General features: G+C 33.1%; 1 protein-coding gene across 20 annotated transcripts in view; it reads right to left on the bottom strand.

The window, feature by feature from the left end:
• LOC123558132 (disabled homolog 2-interacting protein-like) overlaps positions 1-12,522 on the bottom strand; it is a 207,598-nt gene that overhangs the window by 21,745 nt on the left and 173,331 nt on the right. Inside the window, exon 1 of one of the 20 annotated variants that reach the window (XM_053525657.1) lies at positions 3,681-3,715. The exons of 18 other annotated variants lie outside the window; for them this stretch is intronic. In XM_053525657.1, coding sequence (XP_053381632.1) covers positions 3,681-3,700 — 20 coding nt within the window. In that variant the 5' untranslated portion in view covers positions 3,701-3,715. Of the gene's footprint in view, positions 1-208; positions 632-3,680; positions 3,716-12,522 lie in introns of those variants that run through there. One more of the 20 variants, XM_053525651.1, reaches the window with a different exon arrangement.

Genomic DNA, 12,522 nt, shown 5'->3' with positions numbered 1-12,522 from the left:
GCTTGAAAAAGATGCATTCACTTTTACAATCTATCAACAAACTTTATTTCACAAATAAATTTTCAATATTTTTTTATAAATAAAATTTTCAGTAAGTGGAGTGACTGGCTGAGGGGCAAGGCTGATAAAAGGTTGTGGCTTGATTTTCAAATCTTTGATGCATCAAACATTCAAACATTATCTACATCTTTCCAACCCAAATACTTACAATAGGTAAGTTGAATAACCCATTACTCTCTCACAAATATTTTCTGGTTGATTCTGACACAACCTATCCTCCATAGTGACCTAAACTTGTCTATAGAATAAACAAATTCCTTCTTCCACAAATAAATCTTGCTTCCTTTTGATGTACAAACACTTTCAAAATAAACACTGATCAATGGCAGCCACCATTTATCATTCCAAACTCCTCTAACGTCTTCATACTTCTTGCCAGAAATTACATTCTGTATATATATTATATCACTGGCTTAGATAAGATGATACACAATTTTTTAATAAATGATTCACCATATTTCCATTTTAATCTTAGAAACAGTTAAAAGTTTCTTCCAACATACTACAACGTCCAACTTCAATTTTTAATGTATTAAAGGTAATAGAATTCTGAAATTCTTCCATAAAATGGCATTTCTTGTCTATATATATAAATTAAATATTTCCATCCAACTAAAATAAAGTAGAGTCTGGTATTTTCTCCAACCTCATGCATCAATATCTAGAATATTTTCAGCTTTTCTTCCAGTATAATGTCATCTTCACATTCAACAAAGACATTTGTACACCAATATTAGTTTTGTATCCAAATCTTCCCCTTTAAATTCCTCTATTAACATATCCCCAGTTTCATGTTTCAAATACCACAATAAAATATTCAATTTCCAAAGTTTTACACTTATTTGATGACTGTGCTACATCCTAAATATACCCATCTATCCAAACAGAGAAAAAAGTTTGATGACTTTATAGCCTTTCTTCGCTGTTAAACACTGACCCACAAGTATATTAACCATCCAGATGTTATACTATAAACAAACTACGGTGACATATCCCAAAAACCAACAAAGTTTTTTCTCTAATCCACCTTTGTCAACAATTTCCTTTAACAAGGAAATCTCCTCAAAATCAACTTGAGAGGGGGAACTACTTCAAATTCTAAGCTACCTGACAATCCTTCAATTGTTGACAGTTTTCCTTCAAGAGAAATCCCCTAACAATTGTATCCTGACAATAATTAATTTAATTCTCAATTCCACAACAGTTTTTTTTTTCAAAGTGAATACCAGGGTAAAATACAAAAGGTTTGCCAATTTGATTGTCCCCCTATCTTCAAACACTAATATTTCCTAAATATTTCAAAGTTCCGAATCTCAGTTATGTTGGCAATATTACTTTCTCCGTCACTTTCTCTGTCACTCAGCAACATTAAGGAAAAAGTTCTGTTGTATTTTCAAGTGAATTCGCAAAATTTGTTGGCTAATATTTCACAATACCCCAACCAGCAGGTATGAATGATCATTTTGTAGGTGTAATTTTCCAGGTATGCTGTTCACAGTGAGATAGAGCCAGGTGTGGGAAACACTCATGACACACACTGTCACAACTTGTGCCAACTTTACACTCAATGTTTTCCTCATCATTTGACCCAAAAATTCTAAAGGACTAAGGTGTGCCTACATCTTACGTCACTTTCTTCATTTTTATTCTAAATTCTTTATAAAGTAATGTTAAGTCATCTAACTTTTTTATTTTGCCAAATGAATCAATTTTTACTTGACATCACAATCGAATTCCTCTGAAACTTAAGACTTAAAAATGCTTGATTTTCATTTTGCTCTGGAATTTGTCAGATGTATCTAGATTGCAAGGAAACTTGGCAGCAACCTTCATCCTGCAGCTGATGATGGTTTGGGAAAAATTCAGCTGTATGAATTTGTTATAGATGAAGTTACAGCAAATTATCAAAGTTTCAGACATCAAGCATCGACGAATACAGGCGCGATTCCTCAGTAAGGGGTTCATGGACATGTATACGTATTGTCAAATTCCAGTCCTAGGTCACGATTCAGGCCCAGGCTATCCAAGATGCAAAAATTATATTTCCGGTACATATGTATTTGCCTTCTATCATCAAAGTGATGTTTCTCAAAGTTGTGCCAAAGAACATAAAGCAAAAGTGCCATTAATGGATCAGGGAAGACACCTTCATGGGATTCAAGGAGAACAATATGGCTTCAAGAAATTATCAAAACAAGAACCTAATGAGAGAAACCTGATTAATTCTGGAACAAAAACATGTGCTTATTATTCTACTGATGACTTTACCATCTTGGGTATTTGGCATTTTAATTTTAAAGACTCAAAATGTGTACGTTTTTGTCACATTTGCTGCACAAATAAAATCAAAACTATATAAGCCTACAAAATGAGGATGAAAATTTTAATGAAACAGAATCTACAACAAAAGGCAAAATCTTCCATATATCATTATTTACCTTGGCTGAAAATTTGTTTAGAAATATTTGGCCTACTACTGATGACCCAGTTTTATCAAATATGGTATTCCCAATAACCTCCCTTTAATACAACATATTGTATAACATCATCCAAAACACAGAAAAAAGAAATGCTTTTTGGATAGAATACAGACAAAAATACTTCAAACTGAGAAAACTGGAACATGAAAGAAAGAGACTAAAACTATGAAATATTAAACAAAGAAACAATCTTTCCTTTTTCAACAGTTTTATAATATAATTTCTTTAATGGCAACATCAAATTTTCCGCTCAGATGCTCTAAACCATTACAACATTTTACTGTTTCTTTTCCAAGAGGTACAACACAAAATATTTTGTATTAACACTTCATACACAACACTTAATCAATGGTTTGGCACAAAGATAATAATGCATCTTAATAAACTAATATGTTAACGATCTGTAAAACAACTTCTGAATATATTGTAGTATCTTTTATTACATCATTAATGCTTGTTACTTGTAATCTCTACCATATCCCTGAATTCAGCTCCTGAATCAATAGCATCCTGGGATATATAAGTAATATTGTTCCTGCATTATTCTTCAAAGAATTTATTAAGAATTTCTAATCAACAGAGTTGATTAAATTTTGTTGATATGATGCCATTTTTTTTTTCACCAGTGATATACATTTAATAGCTGCTGTCATTATATCAGTTGCAGTCTTAAATTTAATGGTTCCAAAATTCTGACTAATATTTTCTATCTTGTCACTTCTTTTTATTGGTGCACAGTATGTAGCTTGCCAGGGCAGCATCTTAATAGGCTGTGTTCAGACCCTATGTTTTGTTCACAGGAGATAACTCCTGAGACTTTTCAAATTTTGTGTAATTATGTCCTTTTTCTTGCCAAAGACAAAAAGGTCCGAATACATGCGATATGATTTTTAAAAAAACAACTTTGAAAAGTAGCCAGACAAGCATCTTATCTGCAGTAACCACAGTAACAGAAGTCCCTACTGTAAACTAATACTAATTAAACAGCTGGCTAATTTTCTATTAATTTTCATTCAAACTGACTTCAAACAGATTGCATAAGATGCTCCAACAGCAATTATATGATACAATTAAAAAAATAATTTCATATTTTTCACTTTAACAAAATTACAAAAACATTTCAAAGAAACAAAAACTTACAATATGTTTTGAAGTAACATAATTCCAGAAGGCAAAGATTTCTAAATCATTGTCAGTAACTTAATAAAACTGCCAGCAAAAATATCCGCTAACACTTAATTCCGACACCGTTCACCACATCAATATTACAAAATATACCAATAACTTGAGCCAATTTCAGAAACAATTTATCATTGGATGTATTTAAAGTGAACATTCTTCAAACTAATTATGCCAAACAAACTTCAGGAAAAAAAGTATGTGAAAGTGCTGCACTCTTCAGTGAGAAGTTAGTGAAGTGCATGGTTTCGTGTGACTAAAAGTGCAAGCTCTTGAAGTACTAAAAGTGAATCAGTACACTGTATGATGACCTCCAGACTCTGTATAATATAAACACCCACATGCTCTTTATAACCCTTCAGGCAGCAAAATTTATTGCTGAATACTATTGGAAAACCATTTCATTCCAAACAGATAAGCCGATAAACGTAACAAGTACCGTTATCATGTTTTTGAAATTTTATTATTTATATAATATGGAACACTCCAACCCTCAAACCTATAATGCTAATAATAATTTATATTGTTTCATATAGTTAATGAAATATAATATATTCCATTGAACTGTCAGAATAATTAAACAAAAAGTTCTGGCACTGTACTGACAAAAATCTAATGACAGCTCTTTAGAAAATATTCGGGTGCAGAGCATTTAATATCAATACAAATATAAAACACACTTTCTTATATATTGTTATAGTCGTTGAATTTTTTTATTATTTCAGGAAACAAAACTTAAAGGCTCATGTTACGCCTTTGTATATAATGTGGCTGCCATACATTAATTTTTTGTTAAATCCTATTTCCAATAAATGCTTTCTTTAACATTTGTGGAAGGTTTTAATATTGCTGAATATACTAGAATGTTTTATTGATTCAATTGTTTTTATTACCTCCCTTTATGGCTCTAACTATAACAGTTTATGTGCTATATTAAAAGTAGTGCTTTTCTGACCATGTAAGTACATATAACATCTGTCTTAGTCTGTGTTCAGACCGTATGTTTTGTTCAAAGGAGATAACTCCTGAGGCTATTCAAATTTTGTATAATTATGTCCCTTGTCTTCTCAAAACATAGATAATCTGAGCCAGGACTGATGAAGACAGAATTTTTACAGAAAAAAAAAAGATAATCTAGTCGGTAGCCAGACTACATCTATCTGGAAAGCTGTTTACTCTCCTTTTTAAGATAAAAATTTAAACCATTAAGGCCCTTTAATACACTATAATTTTATTATAATGCATCATTCTACTGGTGTTACAGGAACTTCTTGAATTTTGCAAATTTGAATTTTGAAAAGGAGTGGTATTCATTATGATGACACAGAAGCAGGCGGATAATGATGAGGATAGATTTTTCAAATGATAACCATTTCATAGTAATATCATAAGGTATTATTAGTAATTGTCTGTTTACAGGTCATACAATCAATTTAACCACTATTTCCCCCTCTGCCTCTGCACTTCGGAAGTTATCAATTAAGTTAGAACAGGTCAGTGCAGAAAGAAATCCGCGAAACAAGGGGAGGTTAAAGGCTAACAATGCCTTTGATTAAAATGCGACTGTGGCACATTTTTTATTATGAACATGAAATATATTATTTACTAGTTAAATTCAGTGTTATGATAATTGTTTTCTCATGTATTTGTCATAGGTTTGAGTGTATGATCAGCATTATAGAAAGTTATGTAAAATGCAATGTTTTGATTATCTCCCTTTATGACCCTGTCTTCATAATTTCATGTATGATATTGTAGCGTTTTTCTAACCGTTCAGTTATGTGAAGTCTCTAATTGACTAGCAGCATTATCTGTTTTTCAGCATAAAATTGAAAGCCTTATGGAACTTCAATGAACCACTGCCTACATAACTGAAACACCGCTAAAAATGATGCTCAACCCATATAAACAAGAGCTGTCGGAGGACAGCAACGCTCGACTATTCAACAGCCTTGTCAATTGAATGAATACAAAAGTTGAAAAAGGGGCATAATTTTGTAAAATGCAAAGTAGAGGTATTGAACCTCTGTACTGCATGTCATATCATGACAGTGAACAAGTGTGTGAAGTTTCAATCCTTTCCAATTTGTGGATACTGAGATACCAGCTTACATACAAAAACTTAACAAAAAACTGCTAAGTCAAAGGGGCATAATTTTGTAAAAATGCCAAGTAGAGTTATGGGACCTTCACAGTGCATGTTAGATCATGACAGTGAACAAGTGTGTGAAGTTTCAATCCATTCCAATTAGTGGATACTGAGATATCAGATTACATACAAAAATTTAACCAAAAACTGCTAAGTCGAAAAAGGGGCATAATTTTGAAAAAAAAAGAGAGTAGAAATATGGGACTTGCTTAGTGCATGTCAGATCATGATAGTGAACAAGTATGTGAAGTTTCAATCCATTCCCATTAGTAAGTACTGAGATACCAGCTTACATACAAAACCTTAACCAAAAATTTCTAAGTCGAAAAAGGGGCATAATTTTGTAAAAAAGGAAAATAGAGTTACGGAACCTGTGCAATGTAGATCAGTTCATCACAGTGAATAAGTGTGTGAAGTTTCAATCCATTCCCACAAGTGGTTACTGAGTTACCAGCTTACATACAAAACCTTAACCAAAAATTTCTAAGTCGAAAAAGGGGCATAATTTTGTAAAAAAGCAAAATAGAGTTATGGAACCTGTGCAATGTAAGTCAGTTTGTCACAGTGAATAAGTGTGTGAAGTTTTAATCCATTCCCACAAGTGGTTACTGAGATACCAGCTTACATACAAAACCTTAACCAAAATCGGGACGCGGACGCGGACGCCGACGCGGACGCCGACGCATGGGCGAGTGCAATAGCTCACTATTCTATGAATAGTCGAGCTAAAAAACTAACTTTTTTTCTGAATCAAGTCTTGCAAACTGGTTTTAATATTCCAGATAAACCTGGAAGCAACTGATGCCAGCCCAAAAACAACTATAATTATCTATCTAGATGTAGAGAGCCTGATAAGCAATTATCACATAATTAGGCATATAACTATATTGTGTAACATGTATCAATAAGCACTAATTAACACACCACCTGGTAATTATATGGAAGATTTGGCAACTTGTCATTTCAACTGAATGACTGTTGATGAAATAAAATATGACAAGTTGTCACTTCAGCACAAAAACTGGCTAAGGCCATTATTTTTTTATCTTTTGGTTTACGAACCGCCAGGATGACACAGGGTCGTAGGAGGAGGGAAAAAAAATAAAATTAAAAAACAGAATCAGAATATTTTTTTTCCGTAGGAAACGGACCTTTGAAAGGAATATGGGTAAATTCTACATAACATTACACAGGCTGCATGTTATAATCTTCTTTCCCACTTTTGATGCTTTTTCCTGCAAAGATACCTGTGACCTTGGTTATATTTGATTAAAAATGAGCCTTGGGGCTTGTTATAGCAGCTTGAGAAAAATTTTTGTCTTGGTATTTCTGTGAAATTACATTAATATACAGCTGGGCAGGTAGCTGTAACATTTTTCTTGAAAGGACTGTATACATAAAAACTGCATATATTCTCACAAACTAAATGATTGGAGACATAGAAGTCATATGTTCAACACTGACTGAAATTAATACCTTCTGTTAAAACAACAGATGGAAGAATCTAATATTCCCCAAATTTGAACAACACTGTCAGATCTTAAACCCATGGATATATGATTTTACACTCAGCAGCTTTCAAGCATCTTGGCTGTTTATGGACCCAGTCTGAAACTTAGGGGTACAGCTATATGACAACCAGGAAGGTCTAATACGTATCGTATCAGTTGTTCCAGATGACAACATACACTGCACTGTGCCTAATAAGCAATTATCTTTTTAAGTGTTAGGAATAGGAAGTGTCTAGCCATCTGGTAAACAGACACCTAGCCTATGTCTGTTAACTGGAAGCCTTGCCTTTCCTCATATGGTTTTCTTGGTATTTGTTAATTTATTTTATGAATAGGCCTAACGTAGCTTAAGATACTTCAGCGCTCTCTGTTTATATACTGGATTTGGAAAAGCTGCAACTATGAAAAAACAAAATATAAAAAAGCGGCATTTAGAGTTTTGGAAGCCAGGACTACGCCTAATGTAACACAACAGTTCATCTTTGCAATGATCTTTGAAAATTCTGTTAGTCAATATTTGTCTTGCCACATCTACTGCACAGCTACATTGGAAAAGACAGTAATTACATCTATAATCAACATTAATCAACATTAATCTGATGTTAATATATAACGTACAATAATTTCATTAAAAATATGTAATTCATAACTTATAAACAAAAGGTTACCGGACGCCAAAAAGCTGTACAGGCAAAACGTTTGCTTACCGGGCCTTACAAATTATTACACAGTTTTAATGTCCCCTGTACCAGTTTATATCATCAAACAAAAGTACTGTCATCATTGTGTATTTAAATGATATTTTTCGGGAAAAAATGCTTTCAAGTTCGCGTAATAAGGGGTGCATAGAATCACCGTAATAAGCATTGCGCTGTTGGAACAACAGTTACCATAAACGTAGTTGTATACTAAATACAGACTGCATATCACCGACAATTGGCCATTTTTTCAGGAAAGCACTACATTGCAACTTTGAATGTTCTTGCATTTTCATTAAAATTACTTCAAAACTTTGGAAATAATACAGCCTGGGCGCAGCCATTTTTAAATGTTTCGTAAATTGCGTAACAAGCATGCTGATTGGGCGCAGTATATATCGGAAATTTTAATGGGACGTTTACGTCATGCATAAGATATGCAGTTTAAAAATAGAATTATAGGAATAGGAATTCCTAATGTTGATTTGACTCGTTCGCCGTGACGAATATTGGAAGAACGAGACTTTTTTTTTTTTTTTTGGAATACGCGATGCATTTTTTCTTATGCAAGCTTTCATGTCATAGCGGAGGAAATAAAAAAATCACGTTTTTCCAATTTTATTTTTTTTCTGAAAACACGTTTTTTTGAGCGGCGGTTCCGTAAACCGAAAGATCAAAAATAAAAGGCCTAACTGTATAAACATTAACATGGAGTTAACCAGTTGTTACACTGACATGTTCAACACCAATTGATAAATAACTGAATTTCCTGTTTGTCTAGTGTTCAACCTTGTGGCTGAAGACAATGCAATTTTTTAACATTTAAATGTACTGATTAACCTATATCCTTGTTTTGATACTTTTTTTTGTGGTACCCCACCCATGTGTGCATTTCATTAAAGTGTGCACAGCTAGCCTAACTTTTAAGTTCATAATGCTTGTCAAGGTACTAAATTATAATGATTTAAATATCAAACCCCCATCACCTCTCAACACCATCTAAACTGTTGTTTTCAAAAACACAATGAGCCGCATCATGTGAAAACCAACATAGTGGGTTTGCGACCAGCATGGATCCAGACCAACCTGCGTATCCGCGCAGTCTGCTCAGGATCCATGCTGTTCGCTTTTAAAGCGTGCAGGCTGGTCTGGATCCATGCTGGTCGCAAACCCACTATGTTGGTTTTCTCATGGCACGGCTCATTTACTTAAAGGTCCAATACTAAGGAAAGTGAACATTTTAATTTCTTTTAAAAAGCACAGAAACTATTTCATTTTACTGGAAAATGAAAGTTGGTATGTAGAAATTCGAAATAAATCGCAGTATATGTACAATTATTTTTCTATGAAGTATGAAGAACGTTAAAAAGACCTGGGGGGTCATTCTGTCAATTCATTGAAATTTCAACAAAATACACATACATTTCTTTGAGTTCCAAAGACCTTCTGTAAATTTTGACCTGCCAATCTTCATTATTTAGTGTCTTGCAGAAGTCTATGCACTGGCTATGAAAAAAATTGCCAACTCACTTTCCCTTAGTAATGGGCCTTTAAGAGTGTTGAATGAGAATAAAGTAGGTGAATGTAGCACAATGGTTGACAGTAAATTATCATCAGTTAACTCAAAAGACTTTTAACTTTACAAAACAATTCATCATTTGCAGTGATTCATAAATATATATACCAGCTGGTGTAACACTTGAGAAAAAACATCCTTATATATATAACACTTTCCTTCAGAAAAATGTTATGTGATGCCATATTTCATCCCTCATATAAAGTAAAGTCATGTATCTAATGCCACTGATACAACAGGATCATAATTTGTTGCCATTATAGTTCATAGATACTGTGTTTGAGCAACTTTGAGATGAAACATTTCTATCAGCTTAAAATGTCACATTTTTTTCTTAAAATGACTGGCATATGATGTCACACTCCTCCCTGAATTTTATAATAATGTTTTAAGTTCTGAATGTGGTATTGCAGACTGGTCTCAAGTCCATTAAACATAGACTGTGATACAAGTGATTTTACAACCAACATGAACAAGAAGGCTTTTGCCCTTCATCATATTATTTACAAGCCTATATACCCAACACCTTGATGATCTTCCTTTAAATTAAGGAAAGAGTTCAGCCCCTTGACATTAAAGTAAGGAAAGGGTTAAACCCCTTGACTTTAATCTAAGGAAAGAGTTCAGCCCCTTGACTTTAAATTAAAGAAAGAGTTAAGCCCCACTGACGTTAATTTAAGAAAAGAGTTCAGCCCCTTGGCATTAAAGTAAGGAAAGGGTTAAAGCTCTTGACTTTAATCTAAGGAAAGAGTTCAGCCCGTTGACATTAAATTAAAGAAAGAGTTAAGCCCCTTGACTTTAGTCTAAGGAAAGAGTTCAGCCCCTTGACTCTAAACTAGAAAAGAGCTTTCTAAATTATAAAATAAAGTAAATCAATGAATAAATAAATTATATTAAACTTGACTATAAAATAAAAATTTCTAACACTTAAGTAAAATAGTAAGTAACTGGATATATTACACAAAAATACAGACTTTTTTTAACACGCACATGCATTCAAAATTAGTATGATTACTACTTAATGTCTCACACACATCAAGTCTTCAAAACAATAACAATAATTGACCTGTAGATTATAGTGTATATTTATTATCAAAATGACAACTGCCCTCCCACATTTTGTGGTCATTTGTACAAGTCATGGTTATAAAAAACTTAGACCATCTAATGTATACAAAATACATGTTAATACCACTAAAAACTGCACAGAACTTAAAGGAACAATATCGATGACTTGTGGGAGGTTATTTGATGGTTAACAATGACATAAAATATCATAGTGCTAAAGATGGGACACAAATCACCCAATTTGGTATGAAATGTGAAAATGACTCTCTAAACATGTGTCAGAAATGTTGTCATTAGCACAAATAACTTGATAATAAGGGGAATTTGTGCAGTTAATATTGTGCAATACCATAAAAATTAAAGCGCAGTTCATGTCAGTATTTTGTTTAAGTGGAAGTATCATTGTAATTGTTGCCATAAATATAATGTAAATGCAAAAGTATATCCTCCCTATAAATGTGAATAATGATTGGTGCCCTAATTAAGAAATAATTTATAGCAAAAAAGAGCGTTTTAACACTATTATGTACAATGGGCGGTTATTATAACATCAGGTGTAATAATGACATGACGTCACAGCCAGAGTGAAATTATTTGTACAACGTATTACCACCAGAGTGCATTAATAGTGTTAAAACACTCTTTTGCTATAAATTATTTCAATTCTTAAATATGCCCTTAATTTAAAACAGTACATGAAATATAGCAGCAACAAAACATTGACATCACAGCACGTTAATGTGATGTGATTCTAGCGTAAGAGTGTTTTAACAGAGAAAAGCATATTAGAATGTTGCAGAATGCATTCTCAAGGTGTGTATATATATGCTGCCTAAAGGTTCAGATCTGCTAGCACCTCTGTAGTAACTGTTACACACAGGCTCTCTCACAACTGCCTTGAAAGCAGAAGATATTTTCTAGAGAGCCATTTCTGGAAACACCACAACCATTCAAACAGAACTTAAAGTCATTGTCTAGGAAGAAAACATCATATGAATACCAAGGCCAGAATACAAGACTCGTCAATATCTTCTTATTCTTATTAATATACTGTCACAAACTATGTAAAAACAAAATCTCTTACTGTATAATACTGACCAGTCAATCACAGCTATAAAGTTGCATAGAATGTAGAATGACAAGACTTTTTGGCCATAAAACAGCAATACAATATTAGCCCTTATCCCTAAACATAAACAACGAAGCTGATTTAAAGCTGGTGGCTTTTTTGATGCACCTCTTTCTTAAAGACTTGCTTTAAAATTCTACATTCAAACAAAAAGAACAAGAGCTGTCCGTAAGACAGCCAAGCTCGACTATTCGAAATATTGTCACAGAAGCAGGAAATTATTACCCAAAATGTTAAATATCAAAAGAGTTTTAAGTTCGAAACGGGACATAATTTGACTAAAATGCATATCAGAGTTATGGGACTTGATGCTATCAACTAGTTTAATAACCCCGAAGAAACATGTTAAGTTTCAATTCCATATCTGCATTAGTTTTGGAGATAGTAACTTGCATGTAAAACTTTAACCAGAATTTTCTAAGTCCAAAAGGGGGCATAATTTGCTCAAAATACATGTTAAGAGTTATGGAACTTGACCCAGTGAGGTTGGTAACTGACCTAGAAAAAGAATAAATAAGTTTCAAAGCTATATGCCTTTTGGTAATAGCTGTATGTACTTGCACGCAAAACTTTAACCAGGATTTTCTAAGTCCAAAAGGGGGCATAATTTGCCCAAAATACAAGTCAGAGTTATGGGACTTGATTCTATCAACTAGTTTTATAACCCCGAAG

Source organism: Mercenaria mercenaria, chromosome 15 (assembly GCF_021730395.1).
Source record: "Mercenaria mercenaria strain notata chromosome 15, MADL_Memer_1, whole genome shotgun sequence".
Taxonomy (NCBI): Eukaryota; Metazoa; Mollusca; class Bivalvia; order Venerida; family Veneridae; genus Mercenaria; species Mercenaria mercenaria.
This window is presented reverse-complemented; position numbering and strand designations above follow the sequence as displayed.